At 33.8% G+C, this 27,857-nt stretch overlaps 1 protein-coding gene across 9 annotated transcripts in view; it reads right to left on the reverse strand.

Moving 5' to 3' along the window:
* Nucleotides 1-27,857, reverse strand: part of CNOT2 (CCR4-NOT transcription complex subunit 2) — a 108,095-nt gene that overhangs the window by 11,737 nt on the left and 68,501 nt on the right. For 7 of the 9 annotated variants that reach the window (XM_019748941.2, XM_019748936.2, XM_019748939.2 and 4 more), the window contains 8 exons: nucleotides 21,678-21,744; nucleotides 11,097-11,244; nucleotides 10,188-10,370; nucleotides 7,789-7,868; nucleotides 5,058-5,183; nucleotides 3,176-3,300; nucleotides 2,057-2,177; nucleotides 1,809-1,965 (listed from right to left, as the gene is read on the reverse strand). In XM_019748941.2, the coding sequence (XP_019604500.1) occupies nucleotides 1,809-1,965; nucleotides 2,057-2,177; nucleotides 3,176-3,300; nucleotides 5,058-5,183; nucleotides 7,789-7,868; nucleotides 10,188-10,370; nucleotides 11,097-11,244; nucleotides 21,678-21,744 (1,007 nt within the window). The remainder of the gene's footprint in view (nucleotides 1-1,808; nucleotides 1,966-2,056; nucleotides 2,178-3,175; nucleotides 3,301-5,057; nucleotides 5,184-7,788; nucleotides 7,869-10,187; nucleotides 10,371-11,096; nucleotides 11,245-21,677; nucleotides 21,745-27,857) is intronic. The other 2 variants (XM_074325421.1, XM_019748942.2) reach the window with 2 other exon arrangements.

Consider the following 27,857-nt stretch of genomic DNA (forward strand, 5'->3'; position numbering starts at 1 on the left):
AGGGTAGTCAGGTTAGGTCTCATTTAGAAGGTCAGATTTGAAAACAGATCTGAAGGATGTAAGGGAATTAAAAATATTAATTATCTGGCAAAGACTTTTAGTCTGAGGAAACTGCTAGAGCTAAGGCAGCAACATGACCAACATGTCTGAGGTACAGCAAGGCCAGTGAAGCTAGAACAGAGAGAACAAAGGGGCTTTTGAGGCAGGGGCAGGAGAGAGACACAGATCATGCCTGTTGGGTTTTTAATTATAAAGAAACTGCAAACCCTTACTAGGTAGTGAGCAGAGAAATAACTTACTCAAGAAGAACTGTCCTGGCTGCTGTGTATGAAGAAGAGATTGTAAGGGGCACCGGGAAAACCAGGGATACCTATTGACTGGCTAACAGAGTAATCCAGGCAAGAGAGGATGGTGATTAAAACCAGGGTGTCAGCAGTGAAAAGCAGTGGGAAGCAACACAGCAATGATTCCACTATGTCAAATGTTGCTGACAGGTCAAAAAGGTAAGTTCCTGGAAGTGACCACTGAATTTAACAACACAGTGGTCTTTTCATGACTTTGATGACAACTTTTAGTGCAGTGGAGGGCAAAATCTTAACTGAAATGGTTTTAACAGAGAATAGAAGACAAATACGAGACACAGAGATGTCTCTTTTGAAGAATTTTGTTTCAAAGGAGACTAAAGAAACGGGGGGCGCATCAGTCAAATCAAGAAAAAGTATTTAACATGAAAGAAGTAACAGCATATTTATATGCTGATGGAAATAATCCAACAAAATGCAAACAATGGTGAAAGCATGTATCCACTATGGCAACAGGGTGGAGGATAAGAATAACGGGGTACAGATGGTAGGTAGTAAGTAGTTAGATTTGGTGGGAGAAATGCTGACATTCTCTTCTGATTGCTTCCTTCTTTCTGAGCAAAGTAGAAATAAAAAAAACAAGGTCATCATCTGAGAGTAGGGCAGGAGAAAAGGTATTAGAGGTTTGAATAGGGAAGTGTAAAATAGTTGGATAGGAGAACAAAAGCATGAATGGATTAGGCAGACCAGCTATGATTATGGTTGGCAGAATAAGACTCCTACTTTTGAGGTTCCTGACAACAAATTTAAATTCAGACCAGGCAGCGAAGTTGTATGGTTTTCTCTAGCCAAGCTCAGTAGCACAGGTCAAAAATGGAACAGGCAGAGATATAACCAGGGTTGTAGTTTCTGTCATGCAAGTATGACAAAGCAAGAGAGGGGCAAAGGAGTCAAGGGCATATATGACTGACCACTGCATTTAACCGGGTAAGAAGTGAGTTCACTGCAGGGAAAGAGAGACAGGGATGCTGAAGAACAATGAAAAGGTAAAAAGAACGGACTGAAGGTCCCAATGGAGTCACATGATTACAGGAGCCAGCACTAGAGGGAGAGAGATGGAAAACAGGAAGTGGCATGGGAGCATGAACGTAAAATTACAGAGAAACTGAAGTTACTATTACTAGTAATGGCAAGGTCAGAGGATGACGAAAGAAGCGAGCAGCTGAGATATGGGAGAGGGTAAGATTTTTGAAGAGAAATTCAAGGAGCTGAGATTTCAGGATTTTGGAAGGACCCTAAAAGTGTCGAAACTGCCAAGTTCTAAGAGGAATGATATTGGAAAATGACAGTGATCCAGGAGCTGATGAGAGGAGATAACCCAAAGAGTCAATAGGTAACAGCAATAATGAGTGGCAGCAGGTGATACAATTTGATGACATGAAATTAAAAACTGAAAGTCTACAGGGAGGTATTATATACAAATGTGGAAAAAAGAAAAAAACTTACTCAGGAGAGTTCAGATTGAGGCCTAATGTTGTTAAGTCACTTCCTAATGCAAGATGTACCATTCCTGGGTCTGTTTCTGCTGCCCTGATAAATGTTAACAGGCCAATCATTCCAAATTGGTCCGTCACCATCCCTTGAGGAATGTTAGTAACCCGACCTGGATAAGAAGATTATGGTCATTTTAATCTTTGATGAAACAGTAAAGAAAATGAATTCTACAATGTCACTGACATATTTTAGAGTCCCACCATCAGGTAACACCTGGATCCCTTTTTTCTGCTGGTTATTATTTTGTGTTGTTGAACTTTTATCTCCAGGGAATTTGGGTCCATCTGTACTTGAAGTTGTCTTGCCAGATGTATTCAAATTCTAACATGAAAAAAAAAAATTAAATGTAACATTAGTAAATTTGTTAAGTATAAAAATTTCCTGTTCACATATTAGTAACTTTCTATTTATTCTTTATTATATTTACATTGGTAGCAAATTATTACCTGTTTTTCAAGTTCTACATGAAATTTTTTGTTTCCAAAACTGTCCCATGGCATACAAACAAATCCTGTATTATACACAGTTAAGTATTTAAAGGGCAAGGAGTATATGGAAAATATTATTTATCTCAGATCTCCAGTCACAGATAAAATACATTATCCATCCATCCATCCATCTATCCATCCATCCATCCATCATCTCAGGACTTTATTTATGCTTTTGGATACACTTGAAGTTCCACTCTTCAAAACTTTCATTTAGAAGAGAAACTAAATATAATACACTACCTAAAATGTCACCATAAAAACCTCCAAGATAAGTTAGAATATATGCATTTTTAAAATTCATATATATATATATATAAGTCTTACCCAATATCTTCTTTATCAATTATTTTAACAATAATACAAACTCCCATCACAAAAAAAGCGCAATTTTCAGTGAAACGTGGAAGAAATAAACATATTCGTTAAGTCAGAAAGAGGAAGCTGAGTTGGCTGAATCAACACAGGAATAAAAATGTGTATAAAGATTCTTCAAGGTGAAAACTTACTCAAGAAAAACACAGCTCCTTAGAAGGCTATAATATCAAACTTCATGGGATCCAGCTGACAGGGACTACAATAAAAGTCTAAATTAACTCTGAGAAGTTCAACAGAAATTTGCAAACCTACATGAAATAGGAAAAAAATAGGCTATCTTCTAAGTCATAAAGGTTTTCCACATTCTTCAGAAGTTAGATTATTACAGATACTCAAGAAAAACAATTTTGTAATAGTATTTAATAAGTCCTTAATACAATCTATAAAACTGTTTATAAGAGAAATCTGAAGGGAAAAAAAACTACATCACTCACATAATTCTCAGTTACTTACAGATTTACTGTCATCATTACTTGATGTTGGATCTTTATAGCTGGAACCAGGTAATGCTGGAAAATCTTCGTTGTGTATTGAGAAGTCCTGGGATTGCTCATTTGCTGGTTTTGTTACCATTCCAACTATGCAATAAAAATAATCCAGAGAATTGCAATTGATATTTATGCTATTTTGCTACAAATTATAAAAAGTTAACTTTCCTCATGAGAATATACCAAAGAGATTCTTATTTTGCTATGAAAGCATACTTCAAAAAAATTAGTATTGAGGGTAACAATAAAGAACTAAATTTTTATATACTGATCAATAACTCAATATACAAAAAATACAAGGGAAATAAGTGGTAATCTTGTAATTCTAATCCAACGTCATATTATATAGATGCTTTAAAATATAATTTGATATTGGTAATAATTATTAACATTTTTGGTTTAAAAGCTTGCTTTATTTAAATACTGGACTAGCTATTATAAACACCAGTTAATTGTTAAATACAAATGAACAAAATAAGTTTTAAAAGAAAATGTCAGTATTCTACTTGAAAGTGACTTACAGAGTGAGCAAATTGCAATCAATTATAAAATAACTCCATATTAGTTCAGATTTTCTTGGACTTCATGTAATAGATGTAAAACATGCAAGAACTGGGAAGTAATCCTCCCACTATACTTGGCATTAGTCAGGCCCTTATTGGAGAACAATATCCAGTTTGGGACTCCACAATTCAAGAACGATATGGAGAAACTAGAGATGGTCCAAGGAGAGCAACGGGAATGACTAAAGGGATGAAAAAATGGACCTATGAGGAAAGGTTAAAAACATTAGAGTCTGAACTGAGAACCAAATAGCTAGGTAGTCAACTTCCAGGGCAGATCACTTTTTGTTATTTCTGGAAGAGTGATTTGGAAACTTTAAAATAGGAACAACAAATTTTTCCCTTCTTGACATATTGTTATTTGTATTCATATTCTGAAAATCATGGAAATCCTTTTAGACTGAAAATGGGAAAAACAGTCATAAGAGTGACGAACTGATCCCCTTTAAGTATATTGTTTCTGCTACTGGCCTCCATCAGGTTCTCCCAAAAGGAAACAATTATATGCAAAGGACAAAAACAGTATGGCTACATTGCTGTTACATAATTTTCATTTCTAAATTGTTACTGCACGTTTCACACACCCCCTTCTTTTCATTTAGCTTCTATTAACCAAATCTCTCATTTATTGGAGACATTAAAAAAGGGGTATTAATAGTGACCAAGAGTCTACATAAACTATACATGACCCATGAGTAGTGGTTCTCAACAGGAGACAATTTTTTCTCCTTTAGGACATTTGTCAATGTTTGGAGACATCTGTGGTTGTCACAATGGGAGAAGGTTAGAAGGTAGGGAGTGCCATTGGCATCAAGTAGGCAGAGACCAGGGATGTCGCTAAACATTCTACAGGACAGCCCCACATTTACAAGGAATTACTGACCCAAATGTCAGGAGTGTGGACGTTAAGAAACTGGCTTAGAAAAAGTCTTTACTGTATGGTCAGTCATTATGAATCACTAAGAATGCAGGAATGTGTTCTTTTAAAAAAAATGTGTGATGAATTTTTAAAAAAGGCAGACCACAAAATAATCATTAAGGTGTATGAAGGCAGAACTGCCAGAAGAAAGTAAGTTCTGAATACCAACGAGGACTTCTTTTTGGGGTTTCTGTACAAACTAAGTTTTCCCATTTAGCTTTGCTATGATGGTATTCTGGGAGGAAAAAGCACTTTGTATGTATCACCTGACAAATTACACTACTCTGACTAGAAAACATACATGTGTGCGCATGCGTGCACGCAATGGAAACGTTCCATTGGCCGTCATTAAAAGGCTTAATTACCATAAGGAGCTCTTCCAGCCAAGGGGTTTATTAATGGAGTTGGGTTACCACTTCCTTCCCTTCTGTTTCGGTCTGCTAATGCTGGAAAATCTGAAAGGTCCAATCCTGTCACATTTTCACTTCCATCTAAATAAGAAGAACACTAGTTACTGATTCTACAAACATTTAAAGAGATTATTAAAGACCAACCATAACACACTTTGAAATGACAGTCCCTTCTTCCTAAATGATGCACAGCACTGTAGTAGGTATACGTAGGTGCACAATCAACACTGTGGACTGATTTCACATGAAAAAATTTCATGAACAATCAGCAAAGCAGTTTGTAACTAGCATAATAAATATCCCAAATCTTAGAGACTTAAGATAAAGAATAAGGAGTACAGTGGTACATTACTTCCCCTGTGAAAGATAGTACTCTAAAGTTATAGCTTGTTAGCTAGGAAGAGAGATTGTTGTGATGTAACTGCTCTTTTCATTATATTCAAAAGCAGAGGTTGTATCTGGAATGCTTGGTGCTTCAGTAACATATAGGTGTGAGAATGACAGTGCCTCCTGCAAATGGCAGAATCATATCTGAGGCACAGGCAATGGAAGCAAAGCCTTATGGACTTCTGTCCTGTGGTCTGTTGGTTCCATACACAAATGTGTATGCATGCATTTGTGCATGTGTTTACAGCTGGGCATGTACGTAGGGTGGCAAAAAGAGGGTATAAGTAGGGTTTCCATGTATGGTGAATGCTGGGAAGCATGGGAATATGATGTAAAGCCTAAAAGTTTATATTACCTATTACACAGTAGGCGCTCAATAAATATATATTGAATGAATAAAATTTATTTTTGTTCATTTTAAAACTCAGCTCACTTCCTTTTAAAAATTAAAATTTAACCCATTTCTACTTTGCCTATTTTAATCACCCCCTTGATTTTTTAACTTTTATTATTCTATTATTCTTATAATTTTGTATTTTTAATTTTAGAGACTTTAACTTTCTACCTTAGTTTTAGCCTGTACTATGGCTTTTCTTTAATTTTTCTTTCACCTAGTGTTTTATGACCATTTTAAATTTATTTTACCCTTTATACCAGTTAATTTTAATTTTTCTCCAAGTTTCATAATTAGAAGAATCTCAGGAAAAAGAACTATTATCTCATGTTTATTCTGCTGATAGAAAAATAGTATTAACATTCCAAGTTAGGCGACAATTTAAAATTATGAAGGGTGAAAGATAAAAATCATTCATACCTACTGTTTTTAAAGAAATTGCAGTTTATGAATTTTGCATTTTAATGATAGTACTATCTGAACAAGACAATAGAAAATAGCAATTTACATAGTTTCAATCTACACAGTAACCTCTCGAATTATTTGATTACAAATTAACTATAAACTCTTAATATACATATATTAACTTTTAATTTACATTTTCAGTTCCTCTAAGATGGAATTTAAAATTGCCATGTTATTTGAGACTACTTTTAACTTAAAAAAGTTAATAAACCCCCAAATTTATATTTTTAGGGAAAGACTTAGAAACAATTTTCTTATTGTTAAACATAGTTAAACTGCATTTTAAAAATAATTCTAAAATTTATAGAAGTGTATGAAACCATAATTCAGAATATAAAATGGCACTGTCAGACACAGTTATTTTATGGTCCATTAAAGAAAAAATCTCACCAATTAAACTATGATATGCAGCCTGATTTCAGAGATATTAAAATATGAAAAAAACGAGCATTTTAGAGATACTGAATATGGTACTTCATATTATTTTAACATCTTCAACACAAAACTATAATTTTCAAATGCTGAAACTTTTCATTTTAAAGTTTCATTCGATCAATCTCTGCTGCTAAACATACGATAACATTTAAAAAATGAAAAGCCCATAGCCACAAATGACATTTCATTACTAAATCTCATGCTTCCACATATGCTCCTTTTCACTGATCATTCTTTTCACCTTCTACTTCCTTTACATCATTTCTCTCTCAACAATTGTGTTCATTTTGCTCCTATGACCATAACAACATCCTTTATTTCCTTTATCAGGAAGGGTCTGGAGGCAAGGGCAGAAGAGGGTGAAAACCGAAGGAGAATAGCAACAAAGCTGCCTGTTTAGTCTGAAGCAGTTGATAAAAGATTAAATAAACCAACAGACTGCAGGAATTATTTACTGTCAAAATCAGAATTGGTTTTCCATGTAATTAAATTTTGAATTTTACACATAAAACTGGATAAAAAATTCATAAGGATTAAATGCCAAAATGAGTATTATTAAAACTATTAAGAAAAAAATTGTAAGTGATCCATATTATTTTAACAATTTCTTTGCTCTGGGTCTCAGTAACAAGAAGGCCATACCACCCAACCTAGTTTAGACTGCAGTAACAGGACTGAGGATAGGAAACGCTTTTGAAGCAAAAAAAAATTCTGCAGCATAAACATAGTCTAAGTTAATGTTTAGGCTTCTCTAGGTATTAAGAAAATACTGGTATTAGAACATTATGCTATCACCGTGCCAAGTGAAAAAATATATTTAGGTATCTTCCAAGTGTTCACTGAATTAAATCCTATTCCTGTCAAATCTTCACTAAATTCAATTCTACCATTTTAACACACACACAAAAAAATCCTGTAATATTTTAAGACCAGTATGCTGAATTGCTTTATATTTCAAAGATCTACCATATTTTTTATAGGGTACTAGCTCCAGAATAAGCTTACCTGTTCCATTAAAAATGTTACTTGATAAGGAGTTATTCATTCCAAATGCCTGATTCCTGTTCATTCCAAATCCAGACATACTGGGTACATAGAAAATAATTTTAGATATACAGTAAGAACACTAACTTTCAGATGATGAAAAACAAAAGTGTATATTTTTGATCTCCTCATATAAAACAACATGTTTTAAAACAAATACTAATTTTATTTTTTTGAGTATAATCTTTAATTTTATTTAAAAACTTCCCTGAGTCCTTACATGAAAAACAGAGAACCAAAATGTCTTATACAGATTAATTAAAAAACAAGGAATTTATATATGTCTTGAAGAAAACAGAGATTAAGGGTACTACTTTGTGTACTTGGAGAACCAACTTACAAGATAGGTACTGGCAGAACTAACCTCAAAACTATGCTGTTTAATGTAAGACTATGGTTCCTGAACACCTGCTTTTCTTCCACTACTGGTAAGGCGTGCTATTGTTACTTGCCATAGAAGATCTTTTTCCTTACAGCCTGTCTTTTCCAACTAGAATATAAACTCCTCATGGACAAGGTCTGTGGCAAATTCATCTTTGCATCCTCTGCCCTTAGTATTCAGGAGGATACAACAGGCACTAAACAAATGTTCGGCTGACCTGAATTAAATGATGTTTTTCTTTAACTGAATTCAGTGTTCCAAAACACATCACTCTTATCTAAATACAGTGTATCTTTCAGCTACTTAAAAGAAAAAAATTCTGTCTGTAGTGCCTTCAATTCTAAATTAATGCACAACTGGTATATGGTAAATAGTTACAAATGCCTCCCCTTTTCCCAAAAGCCTAAACATGGGAAAATAAAAACAAAAAATAAGACTAAACCTAAAGCAAGGCCAGAAGTAATTAAGAATTTCAAAAAGAATTAATGAAAATTCTTCACTGAAAGAATTCATCTTTTACATCAAATTATCTGATAAAAGACAGTGTATCTGTGTTATGAGTAGGGTTAAATTGTTTGAAGATAACAGGTTTTTTCTGCTTTGTTTTTGTTTTTCTTCCCCCCCAAATCTGTAAAACTAACTTTGGCCAAACAATATCTTCATAAAATATACAGCTGGGGGAAAAAGAATACTTTAGTAGGAAAGCCAACAGAAATTTCTGTTTAATGGTATGTTGGAATTGCTGATGATACAGGCACCCTCAAACATTGAATAAGTACTAAGAAATGAAAACATTCTATAACAAACTTATCAATAGTAATGAGCAGGATTTTAGAGACCTATGTTTAATGACAATTTACAAGCAAAGTGTTTTTTTAAATCAATTAAAATGTGAAAAAAAATGGAAAGGCAAAAATTTAAATATACATTCATTGAACAATACTACAAGAAAGCAGAAAGATGTGATAAACCCAAGAAGTATTATACCATTAGGAATCTATCAAGGAGATTAGAATTTTGATAACCCTTTACAGATAGTAACTTTTTAAGAAATTAAAAGAACAGTAAAATTATGAAAGAAATACTAACAAATCGAAATAAGAGTAAGAATTGGAGCTTATGAGATGAAGATTAAACAGGAAATGGGTTAATAATCTATTTTAATTGAGATTTTACAAGTATTAGTTTAAAGAAAGTGAAATAAATATATGATGATAGCAACTAGATCAAGGTCCTTCCCCCCCTAGAATTCTCCATTTTAAAAAATTAGCAAATTTAAATGCTATTTTTGCAAGGAAGAAAGCCTTATATTATAGATCTAACTCTCATATAAATTATCTAAACAGCTTAAAAAATCTAACATAGTGGATAATTGGTCTTTATACTGTTGTTATTATTATTTGCATAATAGCATATGCAATGGATAATGCAAAAAGGAGTAAAAAAGCATAACAGGTCATCTTTTTGTTTTAAATCCCAGGACATGGCATAATTTTCAAATACTGTAGATGCAGTTTTAAAAAGTCTTCGGTTAGTCTCCAAAACTTAGTTTCAGTTGAAGAGGTACTTAACCAAAGCATAAGTGGAGCAAAGCAGTAATAACAGTCAAACATGTCTCCGGTCCTATTCATAACCCTGGAACTCTTAGCACACAGGTGACCAGCCTCACTGAGTAAAGGAAGGGCATTATCAAGAAAAATTTGCCTGGTGGCAACCTAAGAACAATCCTATTCTAACAGCAACAACAAAAGGCTTTAATGTGTTTTCTAAAATCACTGATTTTCAAAAGAACACGTCCTTAGTTTGGGGAAGTTCAAGTTGTAATGTTTAACAGAAAGAGAATCTCTGGTCATAAACACATGATGAAACACACTTATGAGACAGAAGCCACGACTCAAGAACAGAATGTTGAATATGAAAAGGCAAATCTGAAAATACCCAGAAAGACAAGTATACACAGTATCAATAAACATCTTACCTGTTCACAGTAAAAGGCTGTCGAGAAGGCTGCTGCTTTGGCATACATATTATGCTTGGCGAGCTTCTGTTGGGGCTACCTAACCCTGAACTGCTCATGCTATTTGTCCTGCTAGGAATTCCAATGCCCTGACCAACCTGGGAGTGGTTCATCATATTCCTAGGATTCATAGGCAAAATACCCCTGAAAAAGAAGTCCATTATACTAAATAAGCTCTCTACAATTACTCATTAAAATTCTCTGTAAATAATCAATTGGCCTAATTCTAGAACTTCAAACACACTTTCAAATTGCATTGCTAATTTTTATTAATTGAATTACTTTGTCCAGTCATTCTAGTTCTTTGAAAAGAAAACCAAAGTAAACAAACCAACAAAGGGCAAATTATAGTGGAAATAATATATGGTGATACCTAGGATGAGAGAACTATTAGTGTGACTATGACATAAAATAATACAACTGTATTTCACACGTAATTAGAATAATTTCATTCCAAATGTATGTCATTCTATCTTCTTCATACTAATATGCATCATCTATGTAATCTGTTTTATTTTATTCTCACTAGAGCAATGGGTGTGTGATGAAGGACGCAATAATCAGAATTATCTGAGGAGTGATTTTAAATTGCACATCCTCTGTTGAGGAAGAAAACTGGCTTTTGAAAAAGCTCCCCAGGTGGTGATTAACCCGATATCCACCCAGTTGACAATCAGTATGATAGTTTCAGGATAGAAACATCTTACACTGGACTCAACAATTTGCAGTGAATAAAAGGAGCAGAGGGTATCGACTTTCTTTTCCTCAGTGAAAGGCACTGAACTATTAGTTATCTTATTAAAAAACTAAAAAGCTTGCTTACTCTACAAAGATACATTTTGAGAAATATTCTGGTCCATCAATAAATACCTGCTTGGAGATGGAGGCGTGTGAAGTGACATTGTTGGTACCCCTGTTGTTGGCGTGACGTGGCTCGGTAACTGAGTGCCTTGTGATAAGCTGCGATTTAACTGAGGGGTATTGTTGCTCATCCCCCTCATTGGAAGGCCTAGTGCACCTAGTAAAAAAATTCAGAAGAAGGAAATTCATTGCCATCAGGAATGAAATTGTTATCCATCTTCTGGAGTTGGCAATTTAAAACATTTGAAAATGACCTAACATGTAATATAATATGCAAATTTTGAATGGATATATTAAATTCACTCCACATGGACTCTGATTTTAACAAAAATAATGTTCTAGTCTGAAATTTAGTATTATGAATGGACATTGCTTTTATATTTCTAATCTTTTCATATTTCTATTTTACAAAAACTATGTCTGTCAATGATTTAACAAATTAGATGACGTATGTTCAATAAAAACATTTTGTACAAATATGCCTTTAAGAAATTTGCAATCTTGTGTTTTTGTTTTAAATCATACCTAAGGTACAGACATTTAACCCCACTTTGCTGAACTTTAATTAACTTTAATTTTTGTGTGATCCTTCTTAAATGCATTTAAGAGTCTCTTTACCACTACTTTATACATACACACTTCTCAACATTACAATTTTTACAAACCCAACAGAAAATGCCAACAACTAATTAAAAACTCAACCTGAATATAACTAAAAGCAACAAAAATTTAAAACATTTAAAAAAGTTTTCAAAGTACAATGACCTTCTATTTATCCAGGACGCCTGGTGTCAGATGTAGGGATAAATGTGTTCCAGTAAGTGCCTTTTTAAAGACTAGTGAGGGTTTACCATTCAAACACAAAACACAAAAAAATTAACCAACTGGGATAAACATTTCAAAAATGTATGATATATTTCCTTCCTTTTATTAGTATGAAACATAAACTAGTATTTTCTTAATGACATAGAATTATCATGGATAACTAATGTGCTAGATGCCCCCCCCCCCCCCATCCCTAAAAGTAAGGATGTTTAGCTCTTGCCTCCATTTTCCTGACCCACACTTTTCGGTACTTTCTGTTTCTGTCAGCTGTGGAATGGTACATCAACCAAGCTTATTCTGAACTGGAGGTTAAATAAAAGTGGTAAGATGTAGTGAGAGCTAATGATAAGTAGATGACTTTAGTGCTAAGGATTTAAAGGGACTCCCCTTGCCCCTTTATTGGTCTAATTTTGAGTCCAAGAATTGCACTGACCTGAATATTTTGAAACTATGACCTTCAAAAAAATTTGAAGTATATATACGCTCTGAATGTTTCCTTCAAATATCTTTGCAAAATTTATCTTTTGGCATAATAATGAACCATCTTCTAATCTAGGGATACCAGTGGATCACAAAGATTTCACTGGAATCTGCCAGCCTCAGTCCTCAGTTTATAGCCTAACTATGCTTCTCAACTGAATGAAGCCAATGAGTATAACTCAATACAGCTACTATATCATCCTCTTTTCATTCATGTTCCATGAAGACGTAAGTTTGGTTCTGCATTTCTTGAAGTCACATAAAGAGAACTGGCCTATATGCTGTTTTAATCACTATATGTATGTCTGGTCACTACACATTTTATGACAATGAGTATACCACTAGTTGCAGCCACTTTCTCTGAAACTGGGACAAAATAAGGAGGAAGAAGAGATTAAAAATCAGCCTGTATCAGATTTCTCCAGAAGAAATCAGTCTTTTCTTTCTTTCAATCACATAGTTTCCCCCTTGGCCCTCTAGAGGCTCCCATACTGAACCACCAAAGTGATACTTTTTACATCACTCACTCAATAAACATTTATTGAATGTCTACTGTGTGCTAAGCATGGTGCTAGCTGCTAAGGATACAGCAGTGAACAAGACAGAAAAAGGCTCCTACCCTCAGGGAGCTTGCATCCTTCTCCCCAAATATGCTGTCCTAAAGTCAGCTATAGCTGCAAATTTCCCGCGGAAATGTGTTTCTCAGTTACTAATCACCAAGAAATAATATACAATTTTTAACAGACTTCTCCAAGGTGACGCAAAGAACCAAGAGTAGAATTTAGATCTCTTAACTTCTAGTGTTCTTACTGGCAGTCTTATGGGAGCTCAATATAATATTAAATTAGTGCCCTTGTGAGTTCCTACTGAATCTTAATACCGCTTACATAGTCTGCTTTTTCTCTTACTTTCTTTTTTCTTTTTTTGAATCTTACTTCTCTTCAAACTTTTTCTAAACCTCTATCTCTTGTTCTCTTCCATTTTCCTTTTCCCTCTCTTCTCTACACCTGTCAAGTTTTCTTTCCCTACTTTTACTTTTCCTCTTTTTTTCATTTCCTTTCACCTTCATTACTTTAAACATACATTTTCCAAAAATCTAGTACTCTTAGGCTCTTTTCTAATCATTGATAAGCCCTACAAAAAGACTCACTGAGATTTGTTTACTTCAACCCTTCACATACATATTATTCTATTCTGTCTTATGAAAATGTGTAACTTCAGAAATATTTTAGAGAATGGAGATTATCTGAACATTAGCAAAAAAAACTTTTGGAAAAGGAAACAAGAATGGGTAAGTCAGTTAAGGACTGGCAAAAGTGAGTTAATTTATAGTGCTGAGAGTGGAGGAAGACTTAAAGAAACTCAAAGATTAGCATTTACTTTTATTTTTCCTTCAACATTCTTGATTTCATTAAAGAAATTAATAAATTCAAAAGGTCTGATTTGCATTTTAACTAGGTAGGTATGAAAAAAATCAATAGAGCAGAAAGGAGTGTATCAATTTCAAACTGTATGATCAACCCTTGAATACTTTTAGTAACTGAATTATTTTAAATTCAATGTAAAAACCAAATCCCTTTAAAATATAATGAATTAGTATCGCTGAATAGGAACATACAAGGATTTATTTTTAGTAAATAAAATACACTAAGTCATTAAATTTGAGTTAGTTGAGTCAAACTATTACACTGGGTAGGTTCAGGGTCCTGAGGGAAAAATTGACTCTTTTACTAGTATGGTTACAAACAGTCATGGAAAATCATCTCCAAATTATTATATCAAGAAAAAGACATGTAAGCTAAAAGGGAAAAACAAAAAAACAGCTCACACACAAAAAAAGGTCTGGCATAAAATAGCTACAACAGGTAAATACAAATATTCACGCATGAGCTTATATACTGGCAAGTCAGAATTAAAATTTATCAAGCATCTATGTGTCAAGCACTATGCTACTTCATTTCCTTTCCTCCTTATAACAATTCTATAAAGGAAATATTTATTCCCTTTTTACTGAATAGGAATAAAAGAACGAAAAAAAGAAGTTAAAAAAGTTCTCAAACTCTTCTGAATCAAATTTTTCTTTCATTTTGACAAACTGATAATAATAATACAGTATTAGGAGGAATATATATATTCTAACTAGGAATCTATTTATTTGGCAGGGTGCCAAATCAAAGGATAAATTAAATTCTTTATTAATCATTTTTCAGAAACCCAAAAGAATATGATCTAAGAAATGTTTCCATAAATTATTTTCACTGCACGAACTGATTAACAGCATATCCCTTAAATACTTATGGGAAGATAATGTCATTCTTTATTCAAGGTTTTGCAAGGGATAAACAATACAACTTAAAAGAAAAAAACCTCAATCACAGCAACCAAATCCTTGAATACACATACTTACGTAAAGGGTGAGGGGGGAAAAAAAAAATCCCTAACTGATGCAAGAGGGCTTAAAGTGTCCCCATTTCCATTCCCAAAGCAATGAGCTTCCCCTAGGAACTCAATGTCGTACACACACTAACAAAGGACAACCATCTTCTTACCTCCAAAGTGTCCTGCATGTAGCTGGTTAATCCTCCCTGTAACATTATTTCATTATGCAATTTCCTTCATTAAATGAAAAGATTTTAGAGATAGAAAAGTCTCCAGAGATCACCATTAAATTTAGTTATAATGATCATCCAACTAAGTTATATATGAAGAACTAATATCAAGCACTAAGTGACTCGCCCAAGATGTAATTTCTTGACTCCTATTTCAATCCCTTTTTGCAACCAATCACTTTCCACTTCTTATAGCAGTTGTTAACTTTTGCATCACCTGGGTAACTTTAATGTCTGGGTCCAATGCTCAGAATTTGTGACAGTCTGGGTCTGGGCAATTCATGGGCAGTGGGATTTTTAAAACTCTACAGGTGTTGCTAGGGGTACAGCCGGGGTTGAGAACCACTGTTCTACAGTGTCAAATCCAATCACAGTTTAGTCTTTAACGTCCTGTCAGGTCCCAAAAGATTCTTCTAATCTTTATTTCATTTTCTTTCTTTCCCAGTTTTACTTTACTGAGATATAATTGACATATAACTCTTCCATTAATATTTTACTCACTCCAATACATACTCTTCTTACATACCATATATTTGGCTTACAATCTTTTTCCTTCTTTTTCTATCCACTCCCCTCATCTGCCCCTGAACATTTTATCCTTCTCCTCACCGAGAACACCTTCGACAAAAGACTTTTAAAAAAAAACAACTACCATGATCGAGCTGTTTACATGCAATATATGTATGGTGTGCTTGGGTGTGTGTATATAGGAAGGACCACTAACTCAGACTAACTCAGTGAAAGAAGAATGGATCTGGGATCAGAAAAATGTTTCCTGGAGGAGACTGTACATGAATTAAACAATGAAAGAGACCTAGCCAGGTATTCGGTGGTGGTGATGAGGAAATCAAGGGGATAAAAATGTTAACAACAGGTCAGTCTGAGAAAACAGCAAAATGTATGAAAATGCAGACAAGTGACAGGCCTGGGAAGAGTACGCTTGCTTCTGTGTACTAAGGATGTGTGAGACAAGAAGCATGGATGGAGCTAGCTGGCTTCAACATCCTCAACTATGAGAAGTTGCTGATATGTTAGAACCAGCTAAGCATCCCAGACGACATTGGCTGGATCTTTACAGCAGCTGGCACCCTACCTATGGAACAGCTGTGTGAAACCCTATATACACTTTTGTACTCCTCCTCAAGCTAAGTTTCCATTTTGGATTAGTGGAACCCATTCACAAAGTAACACAGGTCTCAAACCTCCCTTTCACATCCCACATCACCAAATCATATTAGCTCTATTTCTAAAACGGCCCACGTCTGACCCCTTCGCAACACCTCCACCACTCGCTCCAGTCATCCTAGTTTGCTTGCCTCAACTACTCCATGAACAGCCTTCTCTCTCTCATCACTGCTCCCTCCTCCATCCTGTCCATTTTCTACATACGTAGCAAAGTGATCTTTTAAAAATGATACTGTACCTTAAAAATTCTTCCTATTAAACTTAGAATAAATCGAAATTCTTTACCAAATCTTTACAAGACTCCATGATCTGACACCTGCCACTTCATTAATTTTCTATTTTGTTCATTACGCTGGTCCTCTCACCCTTAACACAATGAGTTCATTTTTACATTCTCACGAGTAAGAACTTTTGCATTGTTGTCTGTACCTGAGAAGCTCTCCCCCAGATCTTTCCAAGGACTACCCTTCTCAACATTCAGGTTTCCATTTGAATATTACCTTCTCAGAGACTGCCTATTTGCCTGATCCATGTAAAATATTAATTCCACCCATTTATCAATTATTCTGACTTTATTTTTATAGTACTTATTACCAGAATTATATTATTTACTTAGTTCTCTGCATGCTTATTCTGTCTTCCCCCCATTTATATATAAGCTCCATGAAAGTAGGAACTTTATTTGCCATACTCTCACATCTTGGAATAATACTTCACTCATGGTAGGTACTCAAAAAATGACACAGTAAATGAATAAATCCTACGTAATGCCTTAGTCAATACTCTTGCAATCTGTGGATTTAGCATTTGTAGTTTCTACTATGTGCAAATGGCCTCCTAGGGTCATGACATTCAGTAAGTATTAATATGTAGCATCCACGATTCAAAGAAACTGTTGTTCTCAACTCATGTCCACAGTTACACTTAGAAAGTAATATAATCTAGGCTCTAATATTTACTATCTGTATAACCTTGGGCAAATCCTTTAACCTTTCACGGGCTGTGGTAAAGATTAAATGAGTGAATTCATATAAAGTACTTAAAATAGCACCTGACTGCACACTACACACTTAATAACTATTAACTTGGGGGGCAGGACAGGAAGATGAAACCTGCATATGGAAAGAAAAAGTTAATAGGTGGTCCTAAAGGTGAATGTGGTAGCCTAATGGAGTAATGGTTTTCACCAGAAAAAGTTGTTTTCTGGGGGGAGACAGTTTGCTATAGCTGTGTTCTTGAACTTGGAAAGTGACAAAGATCTTGAGATATGTTTCGCAGAACTGTGAAGATTGTAGCTCTCAGCTAAAACCAATGTAACAGCCTAATAGGTTTCCTGTGCCTTAATAAACTAAAACACTCCCAAATCGATCCTACCCCGTGCTGTAGATGTTGTCCACACTACTGAAATAACCTTACCTAGAGTCTCTCCAAGGCCAATGTCAAACAAGATCTTATCTGTAAATCCTTTCCTGATCATTTTCCAAGATATGCAATTACTTTTGAAATACGTCCACTAAACTCTCTACTCATTCCTCCACTTAGTAAAATAACTTGTGTACTTATCCTACTATATTCGTGTACAGACCGTATCTTGCTCAACATTTCCTGAGTGCCTGCCATGTGCAGAGTCCTGAGGACGTAAAGGCAGTGAGCACACGCAGAACACGGCAGCACATGTATGAGTGTGGTGCAGAGATGGCACAGCAGAGAACGATCTCTCCAACCACACATCTGCAGTATCTAGCATGATTCAGTATAGTATATGGTAGGCACGCAGTTCCTCCCTCCTTTTTTTTTTTTTAAATATTAAATTTATTGAGGTGACAATTGTTAGTAAAATTACATAGATTTCAGGTGTACAATTCTGTATTACATCATCTATAAATCCCATTGTGTGTTCACCACCCAGAGTCAGTTCTCCTTCCATCACCATATATTCGATCCCCCTTACCCTCATCTCCCACCCCCCACCCCCCACCCCCTTTACCCTCTGGCAACCACCAAACCGTTGTCTGTGTCTATGAGTTTCCTCCCTCCTTTTTGAAGCTTTCCTGTACCACTGCAACTTACTGTGCTTTTCTCTCCAAACCTAAGTCTGTCCATAGTATTCAACATACCTCTACCCTATGTATTAGCATTGCAAGCTGTTATTTAATACTGTTTTATATAAAGGTCTTCACTTCTCCAACTGTAACGTGCTTCTTGACAGCAAGAACTCCCAGAGAGTTGTTCAGTTTTAATTCAAGTACCTTGTCCTCAATTTCCTGAAGCTACTACCAAAATGTGTCATCTGCCTACCTACACTGTCAACAGCATCATTTCTGAACCAGCCACCTATGTTCTGGTTCTCCACATGGTAAGTAACCTTCACAAAAGGTGTTCTTAAAACATGAGGCTAAAGGATATTGTTGAAAGCATGAGACCATGCCACTGCTCTCAAGCCAGGAGGTCCCAAAAAGACAAGTTTATTTCCTCTCCCAGCTAGACACCAGGGTCCTCTGAGAATTCAGATAGACACAAATGTGTATGATGGATGCAGCCATACAGCTAGTTAATCCATGTGCCTATAAGATAACAGGCATGTAGGAAGCACTCAGTAAACAGTTTTCTTTTTCTCCAACCTTCCAAGGCTCTAGATCCTGTTAGTAAGAAAAAGTCACTCCAACTATACTACCACTTAATTTCAACGCACTGAATACCCAGGAGAAATTAATTACTGGTTCCCTTTTTGTTCTAATATAGTAGACAGCTTTAGGAAGCCTAGGGATCTTTAAAACTCTAAGTATACCTACAGTTTTATGCACACACTCCAAGTAGAGAACAAGACCATACAACTTGAATACAACATTCTATTCACTGACTTCTATAGTTATCATGTGGTGCACAGTATTCACAGGAACTCCTGGATGAAAAGTTACTTATTTATTTAGATACAATCATACTGTGATCATACGAGAACCTGTGATCCAGCATTTCCTGGGTACCCTTATGTATTATGCAATCACTTCCACCCAAATCTGGCAAAATGGAGGTTTAAGCAGTTCTGTATCCTCTCCAAGAGGAATTCCCTCCCTTGTCTAATCTCGTTAGTCTTAGTTTTGGAGAGGGCACTCTTCCTTCTCCTAATCTCTCTAATCGTTAAGAACATAAAAACAGGAGACCTCCACTTTAACAGCATAAATTCCTACTGAACTTTGCCAATCTGAATATAGTTAATGGTGGTACTCAATACACTTGGAAGGCAAAAGAATTTAGTTATACGAAAACCAATGCACAATTACAATTAATTGCTCTAATAATAACATCTGTAATCTATTACTACCTACTTATTCCTTCCATCTCCTTTCCTTTATAAGGTCAGCCCCTTAACTTTTATGATGCTTAACTATTAAAACCTGGACCTCAAGTCCCCCATAGTAGCTGGTGTTCTCTTCTCTGACAAAGTATGTGTTCAGATTACTTACCAGCTAAATGATTTATTTGGTGCTTTGGGGTCTATCCTAACAGATACTGGGAATCCAGGCTCTCTCTTTTTTCACTACTTGTAGCTTCTAAATCAGTATGCTGGAAAGGAATAATTGTATCCTGACTTGAAACATTTTAGTTCCATCTAAATTGGATGGTTCAATTGATCTAAGGTTCAATTTTTCTGTAGGCTAATATCCACAATGTCAGTTAAAAAAGTGAGCCATATATTGAAAATGCTGGTTCACGACTACTACAGGAATATAGCCATTTAATATACTAAACTCTAACAGGAAATATTTGTCATACATGACCTCTTTTTAAACTAGTAAGTACCTTAAAATACATTTTCTAATGAAAATACCTTTGCACATTTATATCCTTAACAATCAGCACAATCATCTACACAAATTAAAAAGTCAATAAATGTCTACCATGCCAATGAAATAATTATATTAAAAAACCTAAACCATTCCATATCTTAGCCCAATTACAATTTCACATTTGCAGATTAAAAAAAATAGATCAGATTTTTAAAGTCCACAGTAAGTGATTTTACTGTAAAAAACTGCCATTCTCCTTCATCACATAACCTTAGCTTCTCAAATATAATTTTTCTCCATTCCATATCTACTTTTTTGCTGTGATAAATTGTGGGCTTTAAAAATAAAACAAAGTAAGTTCTTTGCAGTTACGCTATAGAAATAAATGGTAGCTTTAAAATAACTAGATATTTCCATGGTAAGGATTATCAGGAAACGTGAAAGTAGTAGGTTTCACACTAAAACACAAGCTAAATGAAACAAACTGCTAGCTAATTTTTCAACAACAAGGATGAACATTTGTGGATAAATAAGCAACACTTCTTTTAATAATAAAAGCTTTTAAAATATGTTCTCTGCTTAACTACAGGAAAACTGCTAATATCTATAAGCAATCAATAATTTTATTTACTAATTCTGTATTAATAAAATTGTGTTCCATAGCAAGAGAAAGGACATAAAGAAAAAAGTAGATGGAAACTATATTTGTCTAACAAAAAAACTGTCTTCCCCCTACTATCTTCAAAATAAGTTTGAAGGGTAAAGTGAAGGGTAACCTAACAAAACTTTGCCGTTTATTACACTGGGAAAGAGTTTCAAATCAAATAAGTGATTTTTATTTGAAGCTAGTTAAGATACTCGGCCATCAGATTACCTTCTCTAGTTACCTTATTATTCTGTAATCTACGCCAGGAATTTATATCCCTTTTAACACTCTCCTCCCATTAACAGAGATGAGATCAGCAGCAGTTTGACATTAACAGATATGATAAACTATTATTAATATATAACAGTTTGAAAAATTAATTTGAAAAAATAGGAAGATTTTATAATTTAGCTTTATAAAGGTTTTATATGATCATAGCTAAAATTTATTGAGCGCTTACTATGCGCCAGGCACTGTGCTAAGCGCTATAAAACTACTACAATACTTAAAAAGAAATAAAATCCTGTATATGGGAAAAGCATTAAACTGTGAGTCAAAAATATAGATTCTATACCCAGACTGAACTAAAGTAAAAGTAGAAATATTTGCTAAACAAAGAGAACTTTTGACAAACTGTTAAGTAATGGGCTTACGTTATTAAAAAGGCCAAAACACACAAACAAAACAACCTAGTCAAGTGACAAAAAGAAAAAAACAAAAAACAAAACTTTTAACTTCCTCTAACTGAAAACAGAGATGTCTATTTTTAATTTGTGTAGCAAACTCTTCTCCAAAAATATTACAAAAGAATATAGACACAAAAGATGCCCAAATAAATTTTATCTATCCTATAACCAAGTAACAAATTTTGAATTAGAAAGGTCTGAAATAATGAGTGAGGTTTTGCTATGTAAGTGAAATAAAAAAAACCTAAAAATTAAGTTATCTTTCCTTTTAAACCCTAGAACAAACCCACAAGGGCAGTATCGGTTGTTCTTTACTTGGTAGCTACATTTTCTTTAAATAAAGTATTCCAGAATAAATACAAAATTCTTACTTTGTTGCCCGTATAAACTTGCCCCAAACTGAGACAGCTGACCTGATGTAGATGGTGATGCCAGCATCTAGAAACAAATTAATTATATTAGAGCATAAAGAAAAGTACACAGATGTACATGTTACAAATCTGTACAATATATCATAATACATTAAGTCAAACCCACATTTCTCATTCTTCAGAAAAAAGCATAAAACAAACATTACATAATAAATTCCATGTTCCTTAAGAAACTATCACAATTGGATGAAATCAAGCTGTGCAAATAAAATGAATTTTTTATTACTACAAAAGTTTTTTTTCAAGCTACTCTAAATTAAACTATAGCAGAATTATTTCGCTTTAAAAGAAAATAAACTAGGCTAACAAAAACATGAAGTCAGTATCTGGAAGTCTCTAAATTTATAAATGAAATTACCTAATTGTTAGACGCTATATAAAGCTAAATTCTAAATTCAGTTCATTAAAGTTGAAAATAAAATTACCTAAATAGAAGATGTATATTTTGTAATAATAGTTCCTGATTTTTATATACAAATAACTGATGTGTATCACACGGGTAGAAAAAAAATCTAACAAATATAAACACAACCATGTACGTGGACACAATACCAAAAATAAGTCAAAATACTTACAAAAATATATAGACTTGGTATATAATGTATACCGTTTGTTAGAGAGTAAGGTGAATTTCATGGCATTTCCATATAGTGTCTTTCAGTTTGTTGCATCAAAGTCTTTTTTTTTCCTAGTAGAATATAAATTCTTTCAAGGCATATTATATTCCTGGAACATGTTCTATTCATTTTTTATTTCCTCATAGACTACCACTGTATGTGGCAGTGCTATACACAAAGTAGATAATTAAACAGAGTGAAAGTGTACAAGTAAGTGCATGTTTGTGCATTATTCCCTGTCTTATACTAAGCAACCATCAAACTACCTTAATTAAACAAGACATGGGCTGTATCATCAAGTGGATTATAATCTAGTGAAAGAAGAGAATGAATTATACAACTAATTATATTCTAAGGCACAGTGTGGTAAACTCTCTAAAGGAAGTATAAAGGACTACCAGGAGAAAATAATTCTAAACAAGGGTGAAATAACAGGAATACTTTGTAAAACAGTAACATCTCATGTCAATATAGATGAGTGGTCTTCCAGGCTGAGAATACACAGTGAAGGTACATCTGATCAAAGTTAGTGACGTGATTAGAATACAAATAACACACATTAGTGACTGGATAACAGATTAATTAAAGAAAGGAGATAGGGTTGCCCCTATGCATACTGAGGCATAAAAGAATGGGAAATAAAAGAGTATGCCGGGGCTAAATGTAAAGGGTCTTCTTAAATGTCATACCAAAATGGCTACCGACTATGGCAATAAAGAGAAAAAATAATATCAAGCTAGGAAATGACATGATCAAACTGTACTTTGGGAAGATAATTCCAATAGCAAAAATGGATGGAAATGGTAACATATTAAACTAGAACAGAAGTGGGACTGCACAGGCATTCTGATGGTAGAAGCAACAGTATTTGGTGCTATATTGAAATAGCTGAGGTATGGGGAAAAGGAGGTGGGTGAAGAATCACCAGACAGGGAACTATCAGAGGTCACTCTGGTTTCCAGTGAAAAACTGTGCTGACGCTGACCACATTAGGAAACCAACAGGAGAAATATTTAAGCAATAGAGGTTTTATAATACTTCATGCTATTTTCATGTCAAAATTTTGAGTTATTTCATTCTAAAATGCAATAATTTTTATACTACTGTAGTTTTAAGTTAATGATACATATCAGACTCTAGTAAGGTAGAGATGTTACACACTACTCTAAAATAATAGTATTTAAATCTAGAAACAAATTTTCTAAAAAAGCATCACACCTTATAAATATTCCTTTTCATATCCAGAGGATATGTAATCTAAACAAAATGAAAAAATACACATTTCGTGCCTGATTGAGTCCTTTTTTTAGGTACCATTGTCATGACTGTTACCACGTAACTGGAAATATTTTAAGCTCATTAAAGATTAATTTCCAAGTCGCAAGAACAAGATCAAAGAAAACGTGTAATATATAGTGAAGCTTTCGTTAATGAAAGAAGGTAAAAGGTTTCAGGGTCAAGATTTTCGGTTATCATTATAAGGAATAAATGAAAGTAAAAGAGTACAGCTGTTTTCAAAGGCGTCAAATATGTTGTTGGCCAACATGAATGCATGACTTAGAATGACCCATAATGTGAACATTTTAGAATGGACCATTTAAAATGTTACTTTTCCCAGAAATGTATATGTTTAGTGCATATGTAACTCCTAAGAACAGACATTTTAGTCTGCTTTCTCACAAAGGTCACATGTACATACATTCACAAGTGAGTTACAGGTGTGCCGAGACACTGGCCCTCTCAGCACTGAGAGGCTAAGTAGGGAAGGAGGCACAGTAAGAAGGCAGAGAGGGCATGCTCCCTGGACCAATCATTGGAGACCAAGAACATCAGGAGATCCACTAACCAGACAGACATATTAAATATCATTTTCTCAATGTGTGAGTACATGAAGAAAGTTAGAAAACTCTGCTTTACAGGAATATGAAAGTAGTTTAAAATTTCAAAACATCCATGTAAAGCAAGCAATGATCAGCTATACAAATAGATGTTAAAATGACTGCCTCAAAACATGTCAAAAATGCATATATAATTTCTTATAAAGAAATATATCAGGCTTATAAAGAAATTATATACCTGATGTATATACCTGATGGTATATACATGTTTTAAACTCCAAAAACATGCTTCATGAAATATATCAGGCTAAAAATAGATTTAAAACAATAAAGCAATGTGAATGGGATAATATGAAATGGAATGTGAAATGTTATTTATGAGGGCAAAGAAAATGCGTAAGAAATGTACCCTGGCACAGCAATAAGTACAATTAACAGAAAACAGAAAATTTACATACATTTTAAAATGCTGAAAGTTAACAATATAAAGGTAAATTTCTTATGTAGAAAAATATAGATCAAGAGACACATTACAGTGTGCAGTAAGAAATGCAGCAGAAGTAGAAAGACCTCAGCTTTGGAGTCAGAAATAAATCTGGGTTTGAATCCTGGTTCTGCACTTACCTAGGGGAGAGCCGAGTTTGTTTCCTTCCTGTAGGTGGAAGTAACACTACCTACCTCATGAAGTTGAAGTGAGGCTTAAATGAGGTAAGATATGGAACACAGTAAGTGCTCAATAAATGGTGACAGAAGCTGGTAATAATCTAGACTTCCTCCCAGCGGAACTCATTAACAGCAGTCAGGGGCACTCAGCCTTTGGGTTAATTTTTTGAATAGTACCCTAAATTAATTTTTGCTTAAGAAGCTAAAGAAAGAAGTTTATCACCACAAATTCCTGGTAAAATAAGGACAACTTGTGTTCTTAGAGGGGAAAATGGTAGAAAAGGATCAAATGTCAGTCAGTAAAACGCTGAAATCAACAAGTAGAATACTGTGTTCCCAGTCTAAATAAAACCATCATAACAATTATACTCTTCCTCATTTCTCAGTCTATAATAAACACTGCAGTCAAACAACAACAATAAAAACCAGGAAGCAACTAGAACTAGTAATGCGATTCAAGTTATTTCCCTGACCCAACTAAAAAGCCCCTTGACCTTTTAATATATAGAATGTCAAATAAATCAACAGATCATAAACTATTTCTAAATTATTTACACCGCTACTAGATAAAAACTGAAATTCACAACCAAAAAATCTAAAAATTTTAGTTTAAAAAAATGTGTATTTTAAAATTTAATAGGCAAATCTGGCTCCTGCCAGCAATCCATAACAGCACCTGTGCTCTCAACAGTAACCACCTCTCACAATTACTCCTTCCAATAAGTGTACTTTCAATTACAAATCCTATTTTAAGAAACAGTAAAATCAGTTTGGTCAAGAAATTACTTCAAAGTATAAAAAATAAAAATTTCCTGACCACAGAAGCAATTAAAAAATGAACTAAATTTTCAAATGTTTTTAAAAATTCATTGTACAATATACTTAAATGTATGGTGATAACATAATTCCTAGCATTCTGTTTTTATTTCAGGACAAAAACAACAAAGAAATATGACTTTGACTATATCATAGCTACAAACAGAAAAAGAAACAAAGGGAAATGTAGACAGAATCTGAAGAACATTTTAAAATTAAAAATAGTATGGTTAAAAAATACATGAAACCACTGAAGTCAGAATGAAATCTAGTAAACAGGCAAAAAAAGAGAGAAAGACTATGTAAAGCTAATACAGTAAAAAAAACGAAAGAATGGTCTTTCTCTTGTCCCCCACACGGACATGGGAGGGAGCAGGCAGAAAAATAAAGTTAGTCACAGGACGTGTTATCTTATGAATAAGATAACTAACAACAACTTATGAATTTACTAGTTATTTCAAGTAATTTTGCTTAAACATAAAATTTTCAAAACCAAAAAGTATAATATATGCTGAAATAGTAATAATTGTCAAATAATTAATAAAAAAGTGTGGGAATGAACATCTTTATATTTTTCTAAATTTTTGGTTAGAACCAAAGTACAAATTTATAGAAAGCATAACCAAGGACTGTTCACATTTTTAAAGGCTCTTACTACGCACTGATAAACTGCTTTCTACAAAGTCTGTATTAATTACACTTCCACAGCAGTGGAATGATCCCTCACAGATATTGGCTCTTCTTCCATTAAAAAACAACAAAAACTCCTTGCTAATATGATAGGAATCAAATGGTATTTTCTGAATATGAATTATTATTGAGACAAAACATTTTGCAATCATTTTTGTAGATAGAGCAAAATTTGATATAGCTTGTATCATTTTAACTTCCTTTCATAAATAAGTTTTTATCTTTAAAATACTGAATTTGAAGATTATGTGAATGTCAATGAATTTAAGAGGTTTTAGAACATTCCCTTCAAATGATCTGACATTTAATTCCAATTTCTTTAGAGTACAGTTTGTTTTATTTCCATTTAACTTTATCAGGTTATCACTCTTATAAAAATTTGACATTTATATGCATTCACATTTTCTATTAAAACTTTTAAAGGTGATTTTTGAGTTTTTAAGGTAAATAATATCATCTGCAAATAATGTTAATTCTGATACTTTTTAATATCAACTTTCCTTCCCTTTCTTTAACAAAGACTCACTGAGAAACTACTATGTCCTACACATTGTTAGAGATTCTAAGAACACAACAGCAAACTAAACAAAGTCCTTCTCCTTGTTAAATTTAAATTCTAATGGAGTAGACAGGATAATGAACAAGAAATATGTACCTTCAGGTAGACAGATGCTGTAATTGTTAAAATGCAAGAAAGAATTTAGAAAGATATAGAGGGAGTAGTACTGATAGTATATACGAGGCTACTTAGGAACAGTGATCAGAGAGGTTTCTCAGGAAAGATATTTTAGCAGATACCTGGATGTAGTGAGAGAGAGAGAGAGAGAACCATGTGAAGATTTGAAAAATGAAAGTACTAAGGTCCTGAGATCGAACGAATTCAATGAGCTGGAGAGTCAGCCAGCACGACTCCAGTATGTAGTTAAGTATTAATCATGAGGATGACAATGATAATGGTAATAGAAGGTATCCTTATTTTATGCTGGAATTTAATAAAATATTGATTATTAATTGGCCTGCAAGAAATCCCAGTTGCTCTAACTGCTGTAGGCTAATGCAAGGATGAAAGCTATGAGTTCAAAAAGGTATGCGTTCAAAATAGGTGGTGTTTGCCAAAATAAGGAAGTAGCCTACTCTTAAAGTTTAAAGAATTTTTAAAAGTAAGGAACAGATATATATTTCATATCTTTATAGCATATACTAAAACAAGCAAAGAGATTCCCACAAGTTTGTCCTTCCAAAATGATTATGCTTAAGAAAGATTAATGAGTACACAAAGACTAGTAAGTCTAGAAAATACGTTAGCAATTAAAATACAAATACGTATATATTTAAAAAAAAACTCTAAGAGTTGTCTATGACATGTCTTATATGAATATTTTTCATTTTCTATAAGGTCTCCAAAAAGAAAATAATTATAACAAAAAAGAAATCAAGCCAATATCTGCCTCTGATTTATTTAGTCTTTTGAAAACATTTAAGTTAATGTATCTGTA

This window comes from Rhinolophus sinicus, linkage group LG02, assembly GCF_036562045.2.
Source record: "Rhinolophus sinicus isolate RSC01 linkage group LG02, ASM3656204v1, whole genome shotgun sequence".
NCBI lineage: Eukaryota > Metazoa > Chordata > Mammalia > Chiroptera > Rhinolophidae > Rhinolophus > Rhinolophus sinicus.